The following is a 27,697-nucleotide window of genomic DNA, read 5'->3' on the forward strand; positions in this document are numbered from 1 at the left end:
CTGTGTGTTAAGCATCAATCCAAACTATCACTGACTGCTTTATGAAAGATGTATTTACAGTGACAGACACACTGAGCAATCTTAAAACATTTGTTAAAAACTTTTTTTTATTGTGCATTTTTGTGACATTTAAGAACATAACTTTTCCTAAAATCCTTATTTGTATAATTTTGTAATTACTTCTGAATTTAATGGGCAATATTGTGAAAAATTTAAATCATTACTTTATCAGATCCAAGTATGACAGCTTTTTGTGTGTTTTTTTTTTTTGGTATGAACCTGGAAAGACAGAACAGATAACAGACCACCATGTATGTACAAACTACAGTAGACCAACCTATGCCTCCACTGAGCCACCAGGGGGCATAATTTAGCGTATATTCTGGCCTGTGAAGCTGTCCCCACTTAGTTCTGCACCAAAGCCTGCTGATTGGTCCAAATACCCACATGGGGTTGAGCAGTGACCAATAGGAGTTTGGGCTGATCAGGGGCTGTTGCTATGGCACTTGAGAGGCAAAAAGCTGTCAGCAGTCTGCTTCCACCATTTCACTCTTGCACTTCTCCTCGTCTGGCTCCTCATCATCAGCTCTCCCTCTGTCTCTACCTCTCACTGCATGCTCAGCTCGGCCCTCTTTTTATTGGTCGGTGATGGGTGAAATGAGCAGAGGGGTGAGTGGTGGTTTTGTATTGTGAGCCACAAAGACTAGACCCTCCCTCATGAACCAGGAGCTGTAGCCCCACCTCCCCTGGTTTTCCTGTCACTTGACATTTGAGCTCAGCCAACACTCTCAGCCCGTCTGTCACCATTTCACTCTCCCTCACATTCACATTCATCCAGAAACATACCTGGATATTCAGTCCCACCAAGCTCCACAAAACACCTGCAGAAAACCTACAAAGAAGTTATTAGCTCGGCAGCCTACATCTCGTTTATCTCATGACCTTTTTCTTCTTTAATTAGGTCATTAAATGTTCTATTTTGGAGGGATTTTTTAAAGAAAATGTGCTAAAAAGAAGACAGGAGAGAGAGAAAATGATGTATGTCTTTTTTTGTGTGATTAACGATTATCACATTCAAGCTAAAATGCAAAATGAGTATCACCTACTTGCAGTTATATTGGTAGAAAACATGTCTGCATCTGCTTGAGAATACTCTTTTACAGCTGTGGAGAGATTTAAAATATCTCCTCTACTGTACTGGCCATGTTCCAACTCTCTGTTCCTACGCTCACGTGCACACACATACTGTTTACACACACACACACACACAGACACACACACACACAGACACACACAGAGGAGGAGAGAAATAAAAGAGCCCCCCTCCATGCCTCTGTCTGCTGTTTTTCCCCCTCCTCCTCCTACCTCCTGCCTGTTCACTGCAAAATGTGATAGATAAGGGATTCTCTCCTCTCATTGGCTCATTCCCTGTGATTGACAGCTCGTGGGCCCACCCCGTCGGTCTGCTGTGAGAGCCGGAGCATCAGAGAGTGGAGTGGAAACAGGAAGAGGAGGAGAGGGGAAGAAAGGAGACAGAGGAGAGGATCGGGTGAGACAAGGTGGCGAGGAGTGAAAGGGAGGAGAAGGGGAGCAGTGGGGCGTGTGGACCAAAGAGAACAAAGACAAAAAAAAGAGGTAAAAGATGACTGCAGACAAGCCACTTGACATGCTATTTGCTTTTGGCTGAATGGAAATATACTGCATGCATTGTACAGTGTGGAAGAAGTGTGTGTGTGTGTTTGTGTATATGTGTGTGTATGCCTCTTTTGCTGTTCTGTGTTTGACTTCATTTGTGGATTTTTCAAACATTTTCTATGTGTCATTGCTTGAATGATCTCTCTTGGTTGAACATACTGCAGTGTGTGTCTGCACACTGTGCTGCACATTCATGCATGAAGCACACGCACACACACGCACACGCATGCATTGCTCACGTGCAGACACAGTTCAAGAGCAGAGATGAGAAGTGATGAATGTAGTGAAGGGGAGACTGTTGCGGTTACACTGGTGTTGTGGTTACATGTGTGGACTCGGCTGGAACGCTTAACTGTTGAATATCAGAGTGTGTGTATGTGTGTGTGTGTGTGTATTTAGTAGTAAGACGCTATGACTAACCTTTATTTAGACCAAAGTGTGTCACATATAGTACATTACCTATTTCCACTGAAAGTTCCATTCAGTTTGTTACGTTGTTAGTTATCTTACGCACGGACCGTTTTGGCTTTGTTGTGTTTTTTAAATAACTGACTGAGATGTTTGACTCACACACACATTTTTGAGTTGTTTGAAATATGATAAACAAAGCACATCTGGGGTTACTGCCACACATCCCCAGTGTATGCTTTTAGCTGATATGATTGCCAGCTAAGGTAAGCACCCTAGGTTACCACTGCCCACACACAAGCCAGCTTTCTGGTACACACACACACACACATGCATATGCATCCAGCACCATCTTTGAACTTGTTAACCGGCTTCATTGTCTTTGTTCACAAAATACTGTACTTTTTTTTCTTTTTTTTTTGCATTGTTAGCAAAAGACACCCCTCTTTCTTGCTCTTGACCTTGCCTTGGTACATTCCAGTACCCCTCTGAGGGCTGTGCTTTATGGAGCATACACCGGGAGAAGCTGCTATTATAGAAAGGGAGAAGGGGATAGAGCAGTGAGGAAAGCAGGGCTGTGGGGATGTTATTTTTAGAAAATGTGATTGATATTCAGCTCATACTGTACGTTCTTTCTCTGTGACGCTATTTCTGTCCAATAAAATCACGTATGTGCCATGCATTCAGAGGGTGGCTTGTCTGTCCAGTCCACTGTCTGTTTGAACACTGTCGCTTTCTCTCTTTCCCTCCATCTGTTCTCTTCACATCTCTTCTCCAAGTGTTAGCTGCCTGGAAGCCACCAGAGACAAGCCCAGTCTAGTGGAGCCCATCCTTCCTTTTATGGTATAGGATCGGTATCCTTCCTACATACACTAACACACACACATGCACTCGCAAAGTCTGAACAAGAGATGCACATCTGCAGTGGTTCGCTGCAGCTAACAAGCAGTTCCACATAGTGTGAGATGTGTAAGGATGTGACAGACTGTTGTTCTGGATATGTGAGAGCACAAATTGGAGTGTGTGTGCAGAACTGAGGCAGCTTCTCAATGCTCAGTTTTTTCAAAAAAATGTTTCAAATGACAGAGCTGCTGTATACATAATAGTCTTTAGAGAAGAGCTAACAGAGAAAAACAGATAGAAATGTGGAAGTATACATTAAACCCTCTCTCTACCCCCCACCCTCCACCCCTCTGCCTCTCTGTCTATCTGTCAAATCTCACACACATACACACACACACACACACACACACATACACACACACACACACACACACACATGCAAACACTCCCCTCTTTGCTTGAGGCCTTGCTCCCAGCTCTGGACTAAATGATATCATCGGTTGCCAGGGATACAAGGACACAGCGTGCAGAGAAAAGGGAGGGTGAGGCATAGGCAGAGGCATACACATAGCCTGAGAGAGAAAGGAAGAGGTTGGGATATTAGGTATCAAGAAAGAAAAAGGAGCCTTGTTGAAACAAGTAGTGAAGATAGCAAAGGCTATGGAGCAGGGCCAAGAAGGGGAAAGACAGGAAAACAGACTGTCAGAGGTTACCCATCCATCTCTCTCTCACATCACTTTCATTTTCTTTGTCTAGAGAGAGGCTTAGAATTGCAACAGTGCAAATGTTTGTGAAGGCATGTTTTTGCAGAAAATGGAAGACAAGAATAGAAAAGGAATAGAATGGCAGGAATACCTGAGGGATGAAGGAGAGATTCTGTCCTCGATTTGAGACAATAAAACCTTCCTGTCTTGTACATCTGTGCACCAACTGACTGTGGTATTTCCTCACTCTCTCTACTATGTGTGTCTTTGTGTGTTTGCCAGATAGCAGAGCATGTCTATTTAAAGGAAACAGAGACTGTACAGGTCTGCTGTCTTGATATTCCCGACTGACAGCATCATCGAATTTGGACCAGAGAGTCTAACTCCTCCTTTTCTCTCATCTCTCATTGCAAGGTAAGACTGCTTATAAGGATACACACGCTGCTGTTATGTTGCAAATAATTGTCTCCATTTTACAAACTACAACAGTGTTAGAGTGGTGAAATTGTGAAAGGTTAGACAGACAAATTGGGGGTTAGGCAGAGACATGAATGGGTGCATGGCTGTCCTCCTGTGGTGACAGAGAGATGACCAGGGTTTCCTTGGTGACAAGAGGGAGGGAGAGAGGGAGGGAGGCTTTGAGAGCAGAATGAGGGCTGCATTCGGTTGGTTTTTCCTGTAGTAGGTGTCAAAGTCATCACCCACCAACATAATCACTGTTTTATTTGCAAACCACCATTTGTGCATAGATTTGTCATTAAACAAATCAGGAAACAACATTTTAAAGCCCTCATTTTGGCAAGGAGGCGAGGTGAGCAGGTTTAGCATAATGCATGCTTTTGAGTCCCACATTCATGACTTACTGTGAAGCAAAGAGTTTACCCAACAGGAGCTTAACCCCTTTTGCACATGACATCATTTGGCCTTGGAGCTGAATTCCAGATGTGTCGCATTAACCCTGCACAGATGGGTTTAATATTGGAAGCACAGAGCCATTGTTGTGTTGAGTCAAGTCAGAGCTGCTGTTGACTGACGGCTCTCTCTAAAACTCTGTAACAAAAGTGTATGTTCCACTGGGCAACAGAGAGGGTCTAAAACTGATGGTCTATCTGCTGTTTATGTAATGTTGTACAAGTGTTTGAAAGCACAGGGTTAAAAGTGTGATAAAGCTGTCAAAGAAAAAGGAAACTGCTGAAAAATGCGGCAACACACAAAGAGTGAAATATGGTGTATAAGTAGCTGGCAGGAATTAAGCATGGTATACTTGTTTATCAGAATTCAGAATTGAAGATTTGACTTGAAAGTTGCCATTTGGGACAAATAAGTCATACAAGCAAGAAGTCTTTTTAATTTGAGCAGAGAATCATTGAAACTCAGAAAGCTACTCTTTCAAAAATCTCCCTGTTGGTTTAAGTTTGACATGTTGCCTTTTTTACAACTTGATTTTACTGATAGCTGTAGTTCGGAGAAAAGCCGAAAAAGACTCTTACTTTAGCCTATATTATCAGTATAAAACAGTACTCACATAAAGGTCTTTTGTGTCCTCTTTCTACTCTAAAAATAAATTGAAATGCAATTCTCTAAAGAGCCTAAAGCCACAGCAGAAAGAAGTGTCTGGCTTTCAGTTGCTCTGGAAACGGACTCTCAAAGAGGTTGCTCACTTAGCTCATTCAGCACTCACAGTAAGGTTATTATAGCACAGCTGCAACAGTCTCACCACAAACAAACCTGTATGGAACAAACAGAAGAAGAAAAAAATACCACTGGGGAAGTGGTAACATGTTGCACAGTAGTTTTTCGTAGTATTTATGAAGAGCTGCGAGGAAATGAATGCATATAGAGGTGCAATGTTTCACCAGTACAGTATTGTTCTCTCTTCAGTCTGAAAATGTTAGCTTTTCAAAGTTACTTATACAAATAAACTCAGCGCTGAAGTGTTTGGCAGCTACACTAAAAACAGTAAGAAGTCGTGTCTGTCCCTGGTAAAAGTCACTATTAAACAATGCTGTTTTAATAGTAAAAGATCAATAAAAATGAAAAAAGGCAGAGGATACTAAAGATTAAAGGTTGTGACCAGACAATAAGTGAACAACTTTGAACATTTCTGCCAGAGACACTTAAAACCAGATGAACACCTGACCTGGTGTAGTGGTGCAGCTGGCAGCTATAGCGCTCACTGTGGCTGTGGAAGTTGCTCTACTTAAAACAAATGAAGTAAAGATGTTGCTGATAATGAGTGGTGAGATTGGATGACCAGAATGAACCCCTATAGAAGATGCTGTTGATGACATATTAACCACAATTTCTGTCTTTTAATTAGACTCATGGTGTAAAGGGTGAGAAAAACATTACAGCAGCCCACCCTGTGTTTTTTTTCTTCTTTTCTTTCTCTTTCTCCTTAAAGTGAGGTTGCCATAGTCCTTCATCTTAGTGCCATGCTTTTCTTTTTTCTATCCTTGGATGGCCACTGGCTGTGGTGACTGCTGGGTTGTCATGATTAGAGAGAGGCTGAATGCACAAAGCAGCTCTGGCTGACTGATGATATGACCGCTGAACAGATACTGTGCAGCAGAAAATACATGAGGAAATAAAATCTACTAGAGATACACAAAAGGCCACTTTGCTGTCAGCGTAACTCACAAAACCACAAGGATAAAAAGCTTATTTGTTATTAAGCCAGAACAAAAAGGCTATTATTGTGTAGATACGTTATAAAAATACATGTTTCTTTGTAGTAGTGTACAGAATGTTTCACTCAACAGTTTATCTTGCCCACAGGTTGTTTTTTTTTAGCTTGCAGGTGTGAAGTGGAGGGCCTCTCAAACACATACCCAAGACTGGTAACCACATTTGTTTCTATCTCTGTATGTTTGTGTGTGTGTGTGTGTGTGTGTGTGTGTGTGTGTGTGTGTGTGTGTGTCGGTGGTTTATTTAAATGCAAACATGCACTATATACACCCCTGAAGTACTTTTATGTATTTAGCGTCACACTAGTACTATAAAAGCACCAGTGTTTATTTGAGACAGCTATGTGAATGTGTAAATTACTGTCAACTATGTTATGCATGAAAACAAAGCTCAGCGTAAGTAATCAGCTTATTGCAAATATCACAGATGGTAGAAAGATGCAGAAATGCACATTAACATTGCTTTGTACCACAATGTCATTATATCCTTAATATGCCCATGGTTAGATAATAGTGTTACTTTACATGATTGCAGGCCTCTTCCTGTAGGCCTTCATCAAGTAATAAATCAGCAGAGTATGACAGTTGTTTGCATCAAGGAACTAAAGCTTGCCTTTATTTTCTCATATATTGTATTCATTCACATATTAAAACTATTGGACAATGACTTAAGGTCGGCTTTGTCATCACATACAGTAGCACCAGAATAGTAATATGCTAAGATCTGCTTGTTTGAAAGTGGCAGCACTTCCATATTGCAATACATGAGATATATTTATTTATTTATTCAAAATCTTACACGTTTAACACCATCTCTGTTTCAGGCTGCATGTATCACCCAGCAGAGCTCTACTCTGGCCGTAATACATGGGACTCCTACCCGGCTGGAGGACCTAACAGAGGACAATGGGCTCCTGTAAACAGTCGGCCCTGGAACAACACACAAAGGTCAGCAGCGCCATCACAACACATCACACAGTGTTTCTACAGTGTCACGTTTTGTTTCTGTAAAGACAGTAGTCCATTTGCAGGGGCACACATATCATAGGTCGCCAAGTCATTCAGTAAGACTTCAGTCACCTCCATCACATTGTTTGCTGTAACAGTTAAGAAAACAGACAGACATGGTAGCATTCTTTTAACACCCAGAACTGGATAAAAATGGTTCAAGCATTCCTGAAAATGAGATCCAACTGGAGGTTGAACTTTCCCAACATGGGTCACTCTAGCACCAGCATTTGTTGTCTGGACTGATTCAAGATAAGCACCACTTTAATGGACTGACTGATTAACTGAAACTGTGATGAGTATTTTTATGAAAAGCTCTTCAGCTGCAGCTGAGAGCATGAATTTGCCTACAGTGTAAACAAAAAGGACTTTGGTGAATGAAACCATAATGTCTTTATCTGCTGCTGAAAGAAGCCTCAGCTGAAGGAGGTGAAGGTGGCTCTGATGAATATGATTGTAACTTTAACTGGGTGGTTGGCTTTCAGCTGTAGTAACAGTTGTGACTCACAGCTGTTACTACTCTCTCAAACAGTAAATTCTAAAGCAGTTTATTGATACAAAAGTGAATGATTCGCTCCTCACCATAATTCAACTGAGTTTTATCTATATAGTGCCAAATCGCAACAGAATCTTAGGGCACTTTTCACACAGAGCATGTCTAGACTATACTCTTTATATTACAGAGACCCATATCTGTCATTGTTCATCATAAGTCAAGTTTGAGTATTAGTAAAGTAACTATCAGCAAGGTACTGGATAAAGTCTTTTAAAGAAAGAGCATCCATGCACAGCAAACAGAAACTCATCGCTGGTTATGTCAGTCAGGCACAGTGTGGAAGACAAGAAAGTGTGGCTTAAACCTGACTTCTTGCTGCTATCATCACAAGTCAGATCCTCCAGATTGTTTGAATTCTGTCATGAACTGTTCATTATCTGTGAGACACTATAGGTTTACTGTATTTTTTTTTCTTTCCATGAATAATTGCAATTTCTTCACTACAGATGCCAAGAAGGGCGCAATCAATCACATCACCCACAATCAAGTCGTCTTTATAATAGGTGAGTAAAACAGTGTAAACATCATTCATTCAGTTATATGTACCTGAATGCTAAAACCACTCAGACGGAGAGAATAGGGCTTTTTAAAAAACTTGGGAAGGTGATGTTACTTGTACCATCAAGTAACTTGTACTTGTAAGCAACAGAACTGAAGAGCGGTTGAGGCTACCTAGATATGAGCTCTCACTTTGTGTACAGTATAAAGTCCCATTTGAATCCATTCTGTACCTCGATGCTTGTTTCTCAGTTCAGTTGTTCTTTTGCTTAGGGGGGAGAGAACCGTCAACCATGTCCAGGACAAGAGTATTTCTAAGGGGCACAGACAGCCTTTACGTATTTGGGATGGTAAAGAGCAGCCGTTTGAGGCCCAGAGCTGGCATCACAACTCCACACGCTCATTCCACAACCGAGCTGGCAACAACAACAGTTATCTAACAGGACCGGGAGAGCGCTACACAAACTGGGACAACAATGTCAGCAACTCTCTGGTGAGACCTGCGGATGGGGGTTGTGGAACAATATCATGTTCAGGAGTTCATGTTATTATTTCAGCTGAGTTTGTATCATCATTTGTTTTGTTTTTTATTAGAGCCATCCTTTTTCTCTTTTTTATATGACTATAGCATGGTGGTCCTCGCCTGCATCGCAACAACAGAGAACTCCAGTCCACACCAGAGAGATGGGCCCCCTCAGACTGCCGCAGGAGCTTCGCAGGCGGAATGATGAACAACAGACCAGGATTCTGGAAACGACCTGCGCTCCACCAGCGGCGAGACCAACTCCACCAGCACAGTCCACTCCCACAGCACCCTTTATCCCCGAGGGAAGAGTGTCCAGCCAAGAGGAGAAGGGACTCTACCCCTGATCAGGTAGAGTTGGATGACCTAATACAACAAACTCTCATCTCTTTTATTTCTGTGCAATAGCACCACCCATTGGTACAATCCTATCCACTGTAGTCTTACACGATATCTGTGTTTCTCTCTTTAGCCATCCCATCCTGGATCAAGGCATTTACTTTTACCTGCCCATGCTCCATCACCACCTCGCCACCACCGCTCCAACCAAGATGACTGGAAGCCTCTTCATGACAAGGCAGGTTCTTGCCACCACTCTGCCCACAGGACCTCAACAACACAGCAACAGGTTAGCTCAGTAAATGATTACAAAAAATGTAAACTGAATATAAACATGTTAAATTCCTTTATTGGTTTTAAAATTTGCAGGAAACCTCTAAACCACGAGCTGGAGGACATGGCTTCTGTAACAGTAACCCAACAGTTCAAAACCATAATTGTGGCAGCAGACCACATCATGGAAACAGAGGGAAGGATGACCGCAAAATCGTGTCTTCACCAGCAGACCACACCCGTGTGCCTTACAGCCACCAAAACCATCATTACCACTATCAACGGCACACTGGCCACCCCAGAGCCCCACAGCACAACTCCCCGCTTCACCCTCTAGAGGAAAAGGACTCCTGGAGCCATCATTACAAACAAAGCACAGTAAGAAATAAACCATTAAAAAAGCATGGAAATTATAAAGGGAAAACTCCTTTTCAAATCTGTTCTTGTGCCATTTTACCAGACCTAGATCGAGATCTAGATTAGTTTAACATCCTAAGCAATTTGTCAATTGCTGGTAAAGCACATTGAATTGAATTTATTTGACAGATGCTATATGAATAAAGTTTGACTGATTGATTGATATAATGTTAACTCTGCAGGAACCTCAGCGTATTCATCCAAGGGGCAATTCAAGGGATTCAGTCATTTCCAGGTCTTCTGGTGCAGACTCTCCTCCATATTCATCTATCCTCTGTGGTCCTAAAGATGGAGGTTCTACTGCCAGCAGTCCACGTGCTCCCTCCAGTCCCTCTCCATACACAGCAGCCAGTGGCAGAAAAGATCCATCAAACATTCATCAGTGTAGTCCTGGCCTCAGTGGGCAGCCGAAACTCCAGGGAAGTCCCCATCACACCCCGAGATCTAGCCTGACATCTAGCACGTATCTTACATCTCATGCCTGTCCGAAATCAAGGTTTTCAGACATCAAATACAGAAAGACCTCACAGCCTCTCTGCTCACGACAGTCCCCCCACAGCAGATCCAGAGCAAACAAGCCTGAGAAGGAGTCAGAAGAACACAAAAAACCTGAGTGCAAACAAAAAGAGAAGCTGGTGAAAAAGGAGAGAAAAGGTGAAGTCCAAAAGACAAATAGAAAGGGTGAAGAAAGAAAAAGGAGGAAGAAAAAAGAGGAAAAGAGGTTAGGCGAGAGAAAAAAGAAAAGGGATAAAACAGGAAAGAAGGAAAGAAAATTAGGCTTGAAAACCCAGATCACTGAAAAGGAAATGTTTACTTCCATTGTTACTTTCAACTCTTCAGGACAGGTCAAAATGACTCAGACCCCAGATAATCAAGGCCAGACAACACCCAGCCCAACCAGACACAAGCACAGGGAGAGGAGTGAACGTGCAGAGAGGTCATCACACAGACCATCCATAAATACTCAAAATACTCCAGAGAATCATAGCACCCCAGGTCGAGCTCTTCATCCTAGTTGTACTTCACCTCACCCGTCCTCAAAATCTGAAAATCGCAAAACATACAAAAAGATTGTCAGTCCTCCAAAACTCTGTGTCAAGGAGCAACTAATACAGTCTCATCCCACGAACACCAACTCCAAAAAGACCAGCAAGAAGCCCACCATCGTCTCATCCCAATCAAGTGACAGACTGAATACAAAGCCTGACGACACGCTCCCTTCCCTTTTATTTAAAGCCTTAGCACCTCTCAGTACAGCATGTTCCATTAGCGTCGAGCAGCCCATGCATGGTAAAGAAAGCAGGTACGGAGGGATTCTCAACGCCCCTGACCTGCAGCCTGTGGCCGTGATGGGAAATCTGAGGGAAATTGGAGACAACCTTGCAAACACTCCTCCTGTACTCAGCTGGCAGGGCTCTCCAGTATCAGTTCTGGGTGAAGATGAGGATGAGCTTGAAAAGGGAGTAATAAGTAGACCTGTCCTTCAGCCTAGCCCCACCCAGTGCTTTTCTCCTCCTCCTGTTGACAGCGAGATCATTGATGAGATGAATAAGGAGCCTTGTGAAAGCACGCTGGCTGATTATTCTCACAATAATACACCGGAACTCTGCGATCTACCAGCTAATCAAGTTATTAAGAAAGAAAAGGAGGAAGACAAGGAGGAAGACAGCAGTGGGGAAACTTCCAGCTCTCTTCTTAATGAGCTTCGCCACCATAAAACAGGATTGGATGATGTCTTCAAGAGCCTGGCCACCTTCCTTGGTGGCCAGAGGGTCCCATGTAGAGGCGGACCATTTGGGGGGCGTCCTGCTAGCACCGCAAGTGGGGTTAAGTTCTCCTCTTCTCTTGAACTGGGGCCAGACATCCAATGTCAGGAGCACCAGGATTTCTCCCCCGAATCAGATCTCACTGCATCCCCCAAACCCGGTAATCTATCACCAACTCACACTACCTCAGATACACTTTTTAAATCCCATAGTCAGACAGATCTGTGTGATCCTGTCACAGTTGCACTGGTGCAGGAGAAGCAGGAAGATACTGAGAGTGATGTAGAAGGTAAACCAGATGTTAAGGATACAGAGATCCTCCCCGAGAGAGCAGAATCATCTCTTTTGGACGAGTCTCTAAGTGCAGAGCTGAGACTGACCACTACACATGCAGCCTCATTCACCGGCCTCCTCACCGTCTCCACCAAGGATGAGAGGGCAAACAGCAAAGAGACAGTACACATCGTCACAGCCAGAAAAAGAAAACAAAAGAACAGGGATGGAGAAAGAGAGGAAGAGATCAAGATTAAGATAAAGAAAGAAGAAAGCAGCATCTCCTGTCTTAAAAACAAAGCAAATGAAATAAGGGATTCAGAAGAAAGGGATGCATGTAAAACGGCTGTTTCATCCTCAGTGCCAGTCATTTCCAGAAACTCACCGAAACCTCTCAAAGACAGTACAAAGGGCCACATTCCTCAGAAAAATCAAACCCTGCATGACAAAGATGCGCAGAGAGAAAAAGCAGACACTGGGATCTCTGAGGTAAAGATTGTAACTGAGACAAAGGAAGAAGCCAGTGAATTAGAAAATACAATATCCTCCACAGCTGGAAACACAGAGACCAAGACTTCAAGCCCAGCGTCAACAATCAATACATCAAAACTATGTATCTCCACGCCAGCAAGTAAACCCTGCTCAGTTGACCCATTGAAACTAAAAGCTTTGTCAATGGGCTTGTCTAAAGAGCTTAAGATCCTCTTGATTAAGGTGGAGAGCGCTGGTCGACAAACATTCAACATATCAGAGGTGGAAGAGCAAAGAATCCCGCTTTCCAAGATCAGCATCCTAAACACCGGCGCTGAAGTGATTAGAGCCTGCAAGTGAGTACTCTGACAAACATAATCCTATCCTATGAGAATAGGGTTTTAATACTCTCTTTTTTTCTCTTTTTTTCCTCAGGGGGACAAGGGTGAAGGGGAAATTCAAGGAGTCGTACCTGCTTCCTGCCCTTTCAGTCAAACCTCACATTAACATAGATACGCCCATTCCACGAGAAAAGCTTAACCCTCCCACTCCAAGCATCTATGTGAGTCAACACAGTTTAGGATAATAAAAATGACCCAACCTAATGAGTAAGCATGGAAGCCTAAATCTTGTTTTTCTTATATGATCAAGAAACTGTAAACCACCTCCATAATTCTTGGAGTTGTTAAAAGTTTTTTGAATTGTTTCTTGAGACGTTTTCTTGATAGCGGCAGACTGAGACACTTTTTTTCAAGATCTACATATTTAAACCTACTGTTAATAATTTTCATCTGTTTTTACGACAAATAAATGCATTTATTTTGTTCAAATGCTCATAATTCTACTTTGCTGTGTCTGCAGTTGGAGAGCAAGAGAGACGCTTTCTCTCCAGTTCTGCTTCAGTTCTGCACTGATCCCAAAAATGCCGTTACTGTCATCAGAGGCCTTGCTGGCTCCCTCCGCCTTAGTAAGTTTATACACCACACTTATCTCAACTAATGAACCCCTCTCGTTTACTGAATTAACCTTCCATCTACTCTAAATTAGTTTTCAGTGATTAGGAATAGATTGCCATTAATTAAGGCATTTTGCCTGTTGTTTTATGGAAATAATCATGAAACGAAAAGAGAAAAGGGAAGATTCTTCACATATAAATGTATCGTATTGTAATTTCTAAGGTGTGCAGTATTTTATTCTAGATTTGCATTTTATGCATTTTATTTTTTGAGACTGTCATTTCTGTAATGAAAATGTGTCTTCTCTTTGAGCCATTACTTTCTCTACAGTGTAAGACAGATGTTGAATCGTCACATCATCGTGACAACAATCTGCAAACACAGAGTTGGCGTGACTGTTTTACAAACCAGGCAAAAACTCTCCGATATGAGCTTTATATTATATTCTTTGAGACTGTCATTCCTGTAATGAAAAATACTGTATGTGTCTTCTCTTTGAGCCATTACTTTCTCTACAGCGTAAGACAGACGTTGAATCGTCACAGTCATCATAACAACAATCTGCAAACACAGAGTTGTTGTGACTCTTTTACAAACCAGGCAAAGACTCTCTGATATGAGTTCTATATTATATTCTTTGAGACTGTCATTTCTGTAATGAAAAATACTGTATGTGTCTTCTCTTTGAGCCATTACTTTCTCTACAGTGTAAGACAGACGTTGAATCGTCACATCATCGTGACAACAACCTGCAAATATAGAGTTGTTGTGACTCTTTTACAAACCAGGCAAAAACTCTCTGATATGAGTTCTATATTATATTCTTTGAGACTGTCATTTCTGTAATGAAAAATACTGTATGTGTCTTCTCTTTGAGCCATTACTTTCTCTACAGTGTAAGACAGACGTTGAATCGTCACATCATCGTGACAACAACCTGCAAATACAGTGTTGGCGTGACTGTTTTACAAACCAGGCAATATACACACCGATATGAGTTATAAGAAGTGTTGTGTCCTGCATAGGGCAGCATACATAGCCCCATTGTCACAGTCACATCACGGTTGTGTCTTTATGATCCATATTTGAATGCAGACCATGCTGGCTCAACCATGACATGATGGCAGGGCCACTGGGAGAATGTATAGTGATGGGGAATGCTGCTTTGAATGCATTTGCATATTTTAGTGTATTCTTATATCTCTTATGTCATACTCTGTTGTATGAGTTTTAAATAAGCTTAAAGTCAGAAAATAGATATATTCATGTGAGTAAGGTGAAAAACATTTATGCATTCATGAGCATTTCAAAAATGATTCTTAAATGATGAAATCTTAAAATAATCTCTAAATACAAAGAGTTTGGGGGGAAATTTAAATTGTACTTCATAAATTTCATTAGGCCTTAATTATCTGATATTATTATCTCACTTGCTCTGCTGTCTCTCTTCCTATGTGAGACCTCGGCCTGTTTTCTACCAAATCTCTGGTGGAGGCCAATGCGGAGCATGCCGTGGAAGTGAGGACTCAGGTTCAGCAGCCTGCTGATGAGAACTGGGATACCAGTGGTGCCATACAGACGTGGCCCTGCGAGAGCAGCCGCTCACACACCACTATTGCCAAATACGCCCAGTACCAGGCGTCAAGCTTCCAGGAGAGTCTGCAGGTAGACATTTTTCTTCATGGCACATGTTTATACTCACTCACTTAGTCCAGTATTTAGTGGACAGAGCTTCTTTAATGGAATCAGAAAGAAACAGGAAAATGAATGTAGTACATACTAACAGTTGGGTTTTCTGACATGAATACTGTTTTGAATGGGAAAAGCTGTTTTTGATGCTGCTGTTATAAGGGGGAGAGACATACATGTACAGAGGCAGATACATTACAAAAGTATGTGTTGCTTATTTACTTTCACCAATGTGAAACAAGATTAGAGTTCTCTGTAATATTTCAGATTGTGTCGATGTAGATCTGTCAGCAATAGCGAAAAGCAGTAGAGCACAGTTACTATATACTGTACACCTACACATATTTTCCTGGTCAGTTCAGCCCCTTGCACCACATTGCTCCATTATTAAACATTCCTCCCATAAGCCTGCAAATTTCAAGAAAGTTTAATAACATAGCAAACTAAGCTTACTTTTTATAGTATTTACTAAACCAATTCTTCAAGACATGTATGTTTATATTTATAGTTGGAAAGGTGTATGGACTAATGAAATCTATCCAATAATAATAATAATAATAATAATGATGCATCATTTTTTAGCTGTTGGCCAACCTGTCAGCTAAGCTCATGTAGATGTGTTATAGGAAGAGAAGGAGAGCGAGAATGAAGACGAAGGAGAGCAAGCCAAGCCCCGAGACTCATCAGCCACCTCTAAAGCAGGTCTCACATTAGCCAACAGTAAAGGCAGTTCCGCCACAACTACCATTAAAGCCAATTCCGCTCTCGTCTTCAGCAAAGCCCAATCTCTTCAAGCCACCAGCCCCGCCAGGTCTGCACAAAACTCTGATCTTTTTGTATCAAGAATTCACTGTGCTGAATCCTCTGATAACAATTCTGAACTCAGGTTTTATTCCCTCCAGCTCAGAGTCAAAAACCGCTGGAAAGATAATCAAATTTGGGACCAACATTGATCTCTCAGACCCTAAAAGGTGAGATTATGATTAACTCATGCCCACTTGAATTGAGCTCACTGAGAGTCCTTTTCTTCACATTGACAGTCATGTTGTTGTTTTTTTAATAAGGTGGAAGCCACAGCTACAGGAGCTGCTGAAGCTGCCAGCTTTCATGCGTGTGGAGTCGAGTAACAACATGCTCAGTCACGTCGGTCATACCATCCTGGGCATGAACACTGTCCAGCTCTACATGAAGGTGCCAGGCAGCCGCACACCAGGTCAGTATGTGTCTGACAACATAGTTAGTCGTTAAATCAGGCATTTTAAAAGTAAGCCTTAGTTTTAAACATTTCTGTGTATAACTCATCAGGTCACCAAGAGAACAACAATTTCTGCTCCGTCAACATCAATATCGGGCCAGGCGACTGCGAGTGGTTTGCTGTCCATGAGCACTACTGGGAATTTATCAACAAATTCTGTGAGAAGTGAGTAAGGAGGCTTTCAACAGGTTTACTTTGAGAGCAGATATAATATTAAGCTACATTGTGCGTATGTGCTACATTTCATTGTTACAAACTGTTTCCCTCAGGCATGGAGTAGACTACCTGACAGGGTCCTGGTGGCCAGTCCTTGAAGACCTTTACAGTGCCAACATTCCTGTTTACCGCTTCATTCAGAGGCCAGGCGACCTGGTGTGGATTAATGCAGGGACTGTACACTGGGTCCAGGCTGTGGGTTGGTGCAACAACATCGCCTGGAATGTGGGACCTCTCAACTGTAAGTTACAACGAAGCCCACAAAAAGAGAGTAAAAAAAACGATAGCAGCGCAAAATGTGACAGTCAGGTGTTGTTCTTTGTCTCAAATTACAAATGAAACATGCCCTTTAATATTGTGGCTACTCTCAGCCTCACTCACAGTTTGTGTTTTTTTCGCTCTCCCAGCGTACCAATATCAACTCGCCCTGGAGCGCTATGAGTGGAACGAGGTGAAGAAGGTTAAGTCAATCGTTCCCATGATCCATGTTTCCTGGAATGTGGCCCGCACGATCAAGATAACCAACCAGGATACCTTCAAGATGATCAAGTAAGATGTGTGTTTATCTGTGTTTTTGAATTTGTGTTGGCGTTTATGTCTTTCATTTTCCACTCCTCTGCCTCTCTTTCTCAGACACTGCCTGTTGCAGTCCATCAAGCACATCCAGATTCTGAGAGACCAGCTGGTTGCCGCGGGGAAGAAGATCTGTTACCAGAGTCGTGTGAAGGACGAGCCAGCCTACTACTGCAACGAGTGTGACGTGAGTACCTCTCTTCCTGCTGGTCTTGCTGTCTGCCCTCACAGTGAACTCTGGACTTTCATATGTGGCATACATGCATTGCAAACAGAATATGAACTGTGTCTGTGCAGGTGGAGGTGTTTGATGTGCTGTTTGTGACCAGTGAGAACAACAGTAAGAAGTCCTACGTGGTGCACTGTGAGGACTGCGCCAGAGCCAACAGCCCATCGCTGGTGGGAGTAGTGGTGCTGGAACAGTATCGCATAGAGGAGCTGATGAGAATTTACGACAGCTTCACACTGGTTAGGGTCACTCTGTGATGTTGTACTATAACAGTCATGCCAACGTGAAGAGTTCAGAGTCTAGACCAGATACATAAAGGATACCACATCTCAATACAGATTGTACCGTCATTTATCTCATGCAAAGCCGCAAGAAAAACGAGAAATGTATTAAAAAATCAACATTAGGTAAAACTACAAACATTAGATCATGAATCGAATGATTTAAAACATAATGACAGATATTGCATTTTTGCATTGGCTACAGTTAGTGTGTGTACATTACAGCTGACCATTACCATTATCTAAAGGGTACAGTGACACTTTAGATTAATTTCTCCTCTTCGAGACCCCCCCTTGGTCCAGCTCATGTTTGTGCAGTGTGGAAATCAGCGGAAGAAAGTTGCTTAGAACAAGTGATCCAAACATGTAGATGCATTTATTGATTGCATGATTATTGCTTTGTACTGTAGCTGCAAGTAAGGACTGTTTAAAAAAGTTCAGTTCGTGTCCTTAAATTAACTAATATTAATAACACTTGAGACTTCACCAACTCCTTTAATGCAAGAAACTTGCAAACTCATGTTTGCCTGTTGTTCAAACAGCCCCTGCTGGCAGCTGCATTATCAGACAGTCATGCAAACTGAATGTTTGCTGTGGTAGATTACATTCCAGTGTAAATCTATGCAAAATTATTTTTATACTGCTTTGAAAAGAACTTACCTTAGAACTTACTTATAAATTGTATAAACTTACACTATGCTTTGCACACAATACAACAATGTAGAGTACATGATATAGTACATGCTGTGTGAACATGCAAATCCACATGTGCACCTCATTATCTAGTGTCTGTAGTAAAATGTGTTTTACTACTCTCTACCTCAACTACCTCAATAGTGTATTTCATCCATTCGGACACTGTATATTGTAGATTTTTGATGAAATATTAAGTGTTTGTTTAGGTTAGGATTAAGTTTGGTTATGTTTTCCAACAGTTACATTTATTGACAGAAACATCCAGCAAAATACAAATCCTTACATGTTATTCACAAGTAATGTTTAACACAAAACTGGAATTCACCACGAAATAAGATAAATACAAACATCCATACTAAAAACGTTTTATAGCTGGAAAATAAAGACAATCAGGAAGTAGCACAGAATACAGTCTGATGTACATTTAAATATTATTACATGTTTCTGGTTGTTTCAAGTTAATTATAGTAAATGTTTTGTGCATACTGGATATTGTCTTGATGCATTTTTTGTTTTAAGTTGTTTCTAATCTGTAATTGGTAAATTGGTGATTATTTTTTGCGTGTGTATACATTTTTTTTGCGTGTGTATACATATATATATATATATATATATATATATATATATATATATATATACACACGCAAAAAATAATAATACATACTGACTTCTGTCTCTTCCTCTTCCCCTTCAGGCTCCATCACCATTATCAAAGTGAGGACTCCTCCCTGGTGTCTTTCAGCCATAACCAAAACTCTAATGGCAGCACAAATGTTGTCTTCAAGGCAGTCTATTCCTGGAAACACTTTCTGAATCAGCCAATCACGTTTACTCAGTATTGTTTACATCACACAATAAGGTATGGATACTCAGCCAATCCAACTCTCGCTCACTGTCTTCCCCATACCAGCTGCTGATTGGACTTGTGTTTTGAAATAGAATGACTAGACTGGTACTTTTCATGAAAAAGCATTTCAGATATTTAAACTAAAAAAAATGTGAGCACTGCTAGCACTGAAAAATCAGGTTATATGTTCAACGGACACTGCTGTGATTCAAAAGCGTCAAGTAGCCGGTTTTGTGTATTGATTCAGGTACTTTTATGCAAATTCAGTAGAACTTTTTTTACACCAATCTAGTTATTCTATATGTCCATGAATTTGCTGTGATTCTATTGTACCAGCGGGGGAATCGCTTCACAGGAGAAGTAGCTGATTGTCACATTTGGCATTGTATTGGTTCCTGTTTTTGTTTTGGTATTCAGGTAAAAACTCTGACATTTGTCATTCCTGTCTGTAAATTCTTTGAGGTGCTATTCCAAGCTTATTTATTCTCGTTAGATACTTCAAAAATTTTTACCAGCCTAGAAGTACACCACATTGGCCTTGTGAACTGTATTTAGAGGAGATGTAATTAGAGGATTAAACACACACAAATAAGGTTTTATGTAAGTATAGAAAAATGGAAAAAAAGGCAAGTCAAAAACTTTTATCAGTTTCTCTAAAATACGGGTTTACTAGAGGACTAATATGGTTTCACTCTTAGTTGGAAATCAACTATATAGATGGAAAAATTCAATTTTTTTCAATCCAGCAAAATAGTTATTGGTGTGATTTCTATGATACACCCAGAATACAGACATAGTGGTGTCATTTTATTTTTTTGGGAATGGGAATACAATCCCAGTTTTATACCTCTTTAGTTTCTTGTTTTTAGATGACAGAAAAATAAATAATTGTAAATTGTGAATGAATTTTATGAGATACACAGTGGTGCGGTGTGCACAGATGTGGGTATAGAGAGGGGAATCACTTAAGTTGCTTGTGTTGGTGAAGTGCCCGTTACAGTCTGAAAAAAGTAATAACGTCCAAAGAGACACACAATCAATCAATAATTGTACAATGCAAAATCAAACGAGGGCAAAAACAATTAGCAGACTGCGGGGCATTTCTTCAGTGTCTTCATTTCGCAGCAAACATCCATCCCGCTGAGGCTCAATTCATATTTCTTGTTTAACCTACTTATGAGGACTTGAGTCGAGACATGACAAGTAAGGACCAGTCGAAAATGTTTCTCCTTTTTTTCTTCTCCAACATGTTAATGGTGCTTTGTTGATGGCTTAACTTTTTAAGCTACAGTATCCAATATTTGTTTTTTGATTTTTTGGTCACTATTATATTATATTATATTAGTTCCAATGTTATAGGTCACAAATATTAACAACTACCAAGTACATTCAAAAACTTTGATTCCTCCATAAAATGTGATTATTACTCAGCACTGGACTATATTCCAAATGCATTAATTAGTTAATTTATTTATGATGTAGCCATAATAACAAACACCCCACAAATGATCTCCCTGCCCTCATCAGTCTGTGCACACCATTCAATGTATATAATGTATCTGTAGTCAGGTTTATTAGAAGACTTGCGTGATTTTGTTCTCACTCAGAAATCAAATTTCTATATGGTCAAATTTGTCCACCTCAGTCATTTGTTTTTTGTTTTTTGTTGTTGCTATATTATAATACACCCTAAAGATATCCTGTTTCACTCTAGTTTCAATGACTGCAATGGTAGTTTATTCCCACTTTTATACCTCTTTTTGTTGTTTCTGTTTTTTTGGATTACAGAAGAGATGGAAAATTGTAAATTGTGACATTATTTATACTGTACATGGTTGTTTTCTTATATATTTATTGCATATCAAAGGGTACTTCACTTGATAAGGGGCTACAAGGTATTTTAAAGATGTAGAATGGTCATAATGTGTGGATAGGGGAAGTGCAATCAGGGAGTGGTTTAATTTTCATGGTGCTAGACCCCTCCTTGCCTCAATGCCCCCTCATTAAACAGCATATAATGATGTATGAAAATGAGTCAGTGACACAATTCAAGCTGACAGGTTGGTGCTTAGAACCATTTCAACACAGTTTACTGGTACCAGAAATGGAATGATGTCTTTGTACTGTATCTAACAGATAAATATAAGATCTTTTTAAACTTTTTTCCATTGTATGAAATTCATAATCTTGTGAGGCATTAGTAGTTTTATGAGCATTAGCAGTAGTTGTAATTCTTTACACTTTTTGCAGAGACTTTTAGGTATGTGACTTTTAATGGCGTCGAGGTTTTTGTTTTTTGTGTCTTGTCCTCATTCTTAGTATTATTTGAAGGATGAAACAATGCTCTCTCTCCTCTTGACTTGTTTGATTTATGCTGCACTTACTGTTTTAAAAAGAACTCACATAGAAGAAAACCTGAGCCAGACCTGTCTTAAATCCCTCTGTGATTTTTCTGTGACATATTGTATTGTTGTTCAAGAAAATAAAAAAATGTTTTGATAAATTATTCAACAATGAGTCTCCTTTTTGATGTCCTTTCCTTTCCCTGTAGTGCTGATTGATGCAGCTCTGTGTGCAAGTATGCAGGCCTTATATGTTGAAAATAATATGCTGGATATGATTTTGATCTGTTATCAGCTCTTGAAGGAAACAGAGGTGGTTTACCCTTTCTGCAAAGATGGAATGTGAGCAACTTTTTCTCCCTTCTACAGTTGAAAACCTTTGCCGCATGATTTTTTTTCTCAGAAAGTGCATGAGATTTTCTGTTCTGATACACACACACACACACACACACACACACACACAACAACTTAATAGGTATGAAAGTGGCTTCCAAAAGAAGCTTGTTGAACTCTAGAAAAAACTTTTCCATGCAAAATTGATTTTGATAAACTGGAACAATCCAAACATGTATATATTTAACTATTATTAAAGCATTAGAGCTATCTGGGTTTACAGTCTGGCACATGTAAGGTTATTTTCTGTGTTTGAAACGGTGTTAGTGGAAGACACTGAGTCTCTCTGTAGCCAGTTTTTCACCAGCTGTGGCCGCAGCTGTGTGTACAGTAGCCACTCTCTCGTGGCTGCACCCTGCCTCACATCCTCAAAACATTTGCATGTGTCAGCTGTGTTTCAGTAGCAGTGTAAGTGGTGGCCACTGTGTGTCTCTACTGGACCAGTTTGCTTTTGGCAACCCTCATAGTAGATATTGAGGGAGGAGAGAGCATTACTCATTTATTTTCCTGATACCATCTTGTCAAAGCAGGAGGCTGCAGCTACTCCAGTTCAGTTAGAAGCAAAGTCATCCAAAAGTAATACAAAGTGATCTGAATGATACATCAAACTGAAATCTCTGTCTTGTGTTTTTCTTTTTTCTTTTTAGGTGATAATGTGCCCTGGATGATTTAGGGAACCTACAGTTTATATACTACCAAAATCAGGTTATATAATAAGTAATTAAAGTTAAACTACCAACCTGAAACTATACTTAGGCGCCACATTCAATGTGTCATTCTCTTTTGTTCTTTTGTCTTACTGGTTTCTGCTCTTTGTTTTATGTTCTTAAGTGTTAGAGGACATGAGTATGCCAAAGCCGCAGATGCAGGGACAGCTCATCGCAGGCCGTGGACACAGCAGCGGATATCCCGGTTCCAAGGACAGGAAGACCACTTTTCCTCTACCAACCCCCCAGACATTGACATACGCACTCACACACATTCATACAGCACTCACAGTGGCACTGCTAATGGCAAAAACATGCATTGCTCCCATTTTCTTTGTGTAGGCAGAACACTAATGCCATGCCTTTGATCATTTGTACCAACTGTTAAAATACCCTTATTCTCTCCGGGGAGTATATATATCTGCCCTGTGGAGAAATAAATAAACAAAGATGTCCAGAGTGGAATGAAAAAAATGAGACTTCATATCAAAATACTAATTTCACCCTTTGAACTGAGCCCGACTAGCTTCTTATCAGTCCCATGATAGCCTCTTCCCCCTCCACCAAATTAGTTAATGTTCTCCCCATCATCATTTCCTTATGTTTTCTGAAAGTGGAGCTCTGTTTTTTATCAAAAGGTCAAGGGCCAACTCTCATTCAGTCGTGCTTCTGAGACATGCAACTCTAGCCTCCTTACCTTCTTGTCTTAGAGTAGCATCAGGGGGCTTCCTTATTGTTCGGACCCTTATTATCTGCAGTAAATGAATGTAGCATGGCCTTCATTTTATGTAACAGTCCATCTAAAAGTCCCAATTTGAGGTCGGTTTCTTTGTTGTTTTTGAGCATCAAAGTCAATATTAAGCTACCTCAGTTGTTTTGAGTTTCAAAACCTGCTTTAGCAGTATTTGATAGTGAGGTATCCTGAATGAGGGTGTAATATGTGGTGGATAGGGCAGCATACCCTGACTCCTCTAATCTATCCAAATAAACACTCTGTCTCCCTCCCCCTAGCTCCACAGCTAAGCTCAGGGGTTATCACAGAAAACCCTCCACTCCTACCCCTGCCCCAGCCAGCTTTCTGTGTATTCACATTAGAGGCACACAGGATACGCACACACAGACACACACACACACCTACACACACACACACACATACTCGTAACTACTTGTACACTCAATCATATCTCAAACTGGAGTCAGAGTGAGGAAACAGAATGTCAGGGAAGGAAGCGCTGAAGCCAGTGGGAAAGCAGAATTTGCCTCAAGTCTGCAGAGCTATTTTCTGACTCATTCCAAGAGGTCCGAGGGAGAGGTGTGTATACTATAGGTTCACACTGGGGGAAATATCAGATGATTTTTGTGTTTTCTGTAGAAGAGGAATCAGAAAGAGGCCAGAACACCAATAAAAAAAAAAAACAGGAGAACATTTTAGATTCTGTTAAGTAGCAGCGATTCAACCTTTATGTGGATACCACCCTCAAGATCTGGATTTTCAAACTGAGAAGACATACATCAGGAGGAAATTCTTGAAATTCTCTTTGTCTCTGATCCCTCACTGCTGCTCAGGTTCTTTCAGATTCCCATCATTTGCTGCCACCATCTATCTGCGAAAGGACGGGTCATCAGGTTTACCACAGCGTGAGTAGATCACACTTGATCACCTTTTTTGTTTGAAATAGAAAAAATGCCAGTCCTGATTCAAATTAATCGAAAGGTCTCAGTTTGTTTGAATGTTAAGGCTAATTAAACATCTAGAATATGTTTCTTCTAATATATTATTGATGTGATTCTGGAGACTTACCTTTGATTTATAAAGCTGTTCAAGAACAGTCTGGAAACAAGGAAGCTGTATTGACTAAATCATTAAAGGAAAGTGTTTGTGCTGCTCCGCTAGTGAATGGAAGACAGACTTTGCTGACATACACTTTAAAAAACAGAACCTCTTTTAAGTAAAGCCACATAAATTCCAAAAGCTCAGTCCAAACAATAGTATTTTTTTATTGAGTCTATCTTTGGTTTACTGGAAAAGACTGTTCATTTTAGCACATTTAAGTGTTTATATGTACAGATTTTCTCTTTATGGAGCGTCTCAAACAAGTGAGCAGTTATTTACGAAAAATGTTGTCACCAGACACAACAAGAAATAAAAGATTGCTTGTAAAACCTCCTTGAGTTCACGTGGTAGTTGACAGTAGCTGCTAACACACTGGACAACAGAAGGAAATGGTAGCACCGGCCTGGTCATTTTCTCATCACTTGTAATTTGTCACATGGAAATGTTTGGGTCTGTGGGACATGTTTGAGTCTACAAAATAGAAGTAAAATTAAATGTTATGTGAAAATACAGGCTTTCACATGCGCTATCTACCACAAGATCATTTATTGTTCCAAAATCATCAAAGTCATAACATTGTTCTGACACTTAAACCAGTGATTAGTGGGGTTTTTCAGAGTTTTCCAGCAGCTTCTTACATGGCTCATTGTTTTGGCGCTGGAGTTTGGAGGTGGGGTCAGTGGAACCCATTTCCTCGCACTTAGAGCTGTGCAGTTATCTGTGTTGACTTTCCACACCTTTCAGCACATTATTTAAGGAGACCATTACTTAATGGCTCAACATTGTTTAGCTTTCCATGTTTTTGGGGTACAACTTCAAAATATGGGCCAAGTTTTCAGTGCAACAAAAATAAGTTGAAGAAGAAGTAACATTCTTAGCCTTTTTTAACACCAAACACATGTAGGCCAGTTTATGCAATTGTTGCCAAAATGTAAACATCAATTCCGTACAGCAGGATTAAAATAAAGCCAGAATATTGCATCCACAATGTCTGAACATTAAATGAAGTGATCACATGAAGTTTTTCTATTGCCTTTTAGATCACTAGAAAGATGAGTCTGTCACGGAACGGAACGCTGGAGAAGACAATATCTGAGCGAGGTTCCCCCTCCCGAGCGGGGTCAGGGGTCGTGGTGCCACCTCCATACTCCCTTGGTGGTAGCGAAGCCGCTGAGACCCCCTTGGAGTTGAGGGGCTCTCTGGACTGCTGGGCATGCTCTGTGCTGGTCACTGTACAGAATCTGATCATAGCACTGATCAACGCTGGGCTGGCCAGTGTTATCTTTGGCACCATTCTCACCCCTGCTCTTGCCATGATCACATTTGGCTTCCTCTGCCACTCCACAGTAAGGCTCTACTTTCCTTTTTTGTTCTTTTTTTTAATTGACAGAGGTGAGAGAGGATGCAGATTGATAAGAGATACATAAAACCAGTATGTAACTATCATAGCCTGTTTCTGAAATCTCTTAACTTGTACTGACAGGAAATGATGAATATGTGTAGAAGACTGTCAATCAAACTATGATTTTGGAATGTTGCTGCCAATTAAACTCCACAAAGAGAAAGAAAAAATGTTTTTCCAGAGATTTGATACTGTTTTCCCAAGATCTTACCGGATCTTCCTGGAGCTTAACTTTAATTTTTTGCAGCTGTGAGCAGCAGCTCTAGTTCCTTTGTGCAATGCATTGTGGGACAACAGTGTATACCAACAGTCCACTCAAACATCCAACATATTTAGAATGCATAAAAATTCAATTATACTTAACCACATGACCAAATCCTGCTTGGACTTGGACTGTGTTGTGTAGAATTGGGACACAGGTTGGGATTGTCTGCACAGTTTGTGGATTGTTGCCTTCATACCATCTTTCATTCACATTCCTCCTCCCCTGTTGCTTTTCAGGTGCAGCCCCATGGAACCACTCTGTACTGTTCAGACTTGCTGGATGATGTTGGCTGTGTGGCCCTGCTAGTCGTGGGCTTTCTGCTGCTCACCCCTCTGCTGGTCCTGGCACTGGCTGCCTTCTGCCGCCTGGCTCGACACCTCCAGCTGGGCATGTGCTTCATTCCTTACAGCCGCGCTGTCTACAAAAACCTGCCCGCCTCACGCCGCAAGAGGGGTGGCTCAGGAGGCTGCTGCGGCCAGCAAGGAGGCTCAGACAGGGAGGGGAAGGGTAGCGTTTGGGTGTAGAAGAGGAGGATTGTATATGCTGGTTATGACTAGAAATGACTAAAATTGAGTTGTTTCCTTCTGGCTCTTTCTTTTTTCTTAAAAAAAAAAAATCAGATTGCCATTATATTTCTATTTTAAAGCCATTGTAAAAATCCATATTTCATCATTTTTCTACTTGTTTAGAAGTCATTATTGATAGATTTTTGTATACTATTCCAATGTACTTTTTTAAGATACATTTTTACAATAAAGTGTCACTCGACAGCTGGGCCTTGTGTTTTATACAAAACCCTTAAAAAAAACTGGTCATGATGGACTGTGAAACATTTAAGAAAGGAGAAGGTTAAGTTCAAAGATGTAACTGATATAATATGTGTCTAATCACATGTCTCTGCAACATTATCATTGTAAGTGTGTGGATATTCCAAGGATTGTAGTGTAAGTGATCAAATTCATCACAATAATGAGTAATAGCATGGTTTCAGGAACTCATGGGACATGTTTCCACAGCTGTTATTTAGCTGTCAAACACATGGTGCCTATAAAAACTTAGATCCAAACTAGTTACACGTTATTGTCAGTGTTCAAAGTGCAGTCACATAAATCATTGTGTGACTTCTTTTATGACAACTTAATTAATGTGGAAGACGTACACATGTGCTGTCATAGGCTATCATCTCTTTATACACTGTACAATTGTATTTAGCAGCTGCAAGCACAGTTATTTAGCAAAGATATCAAACATTAATATTAGTAGGTTTTTTTCTGGCTCCACTAACTGAGATGCACTTATAACTTATACACAACTGTCCAAAAGTAACAATTAAATTAACGTTAGACCAAATAATTTTTGACCTTTATCTACCTCTGTTGGTGACTGTTTGGAAGTACAACCACTTTTTTGTCCCATTAAAGTGCATTGACTCAAATTGTTATTCTGAATTTCTGCTTTCACCTTGCAATGAATACTCAAATTACAATTATATTTTTAATAAATATCTTGAAAGAAAATATTTTAATGAGATATATTTTGTGTGGCCTATTT

The 27,697-nt window shown here is 40.6% G+C and overlaps 2 protein-coding genes across 2 annotated transcripts; both read left to right on the forward strand.

Annotated features, from left to right (window-relative positions):
• Positions 1-1,518: 1,518 nt before the first annotated feature.
• On the forward strand, positions 1,519-19,816 carry kdm6bb (lysine (K)-specific demethylase 6B, b). Its single transcript, XM_053331587.1, has 22 exons — positions 1,519-1,635; positions 3,933-4,064; positions 6,429-6,490; positions 7,162-7,285; positions 8,348-8,404; positions 8,673-8,892; positions 9,028-9,273; positions 9,395-9,499; positions 9,631-9,912; positions 10,134-12,817; positions 12,897-13,023; positions 13,323-13,428; positions 14,877-15,082; positions 15,733-15,917; positions 16,009-16,077; positions 16,171-16,319; positions 16,412-16,526; positions 16,631-16,818; positions 16,985-17,126; positions 17,211-17,337; positions 17,448-17,618; positions 19,051-19,816. Exons 4-22 carry the CDS (start codon positions 7,167-7,169, stop codon positions 19,072-19,074), a joined length of 5,322 nt encoding a protein of 1,773 aa, XP_053187562.1. The 5' UTR covers positions 1,519-1,635; positions 3,933-4,064; positions 6,429-6,490; positions 7,162-7,166; the 3' UTR covers positions 19,075-19,816.
• Positions 19,817-23,860: 4,044 nt separating this feature from the next.
• Positions 23,861-27,651, forward strand: tmem88a (transmembrane protein 88 a). Its single transcript, XM_053331744.1, has 3 exons — positions 23,861-24,283; positions 25,520-25,825; positions 26,383-27,651. The coding sequence occupies exons 2-3, from the start codon at positions 25,532-25,534 to the stop codon at positions 26,668-26,670; spliced, it is 582 nt and encodes a 193-aa protein (XP_053187719.1). The 5' UTR covers positions 23,861-24,283; positions 25,520-25,531; the 3' UTR covers positions 26,671-27,651.
• Positions 27,652-27,697: the final 46 nt, after the last annotated feature.

Source organism: Scomber japonicus, chromosome 13 (genome assembly GCF_027409825.1).
Source record: "Scomber japonicus isolate fScoJap1 chromosome 13, fScoJap1.pri, whole genome shotgun sequence".
Taxonomy (NCBI): Eukaryota; Metazoa; Chordata; class Actinopteri; order Scombriformes; family Scombridae; genus Scomber; species Scomber japonicus.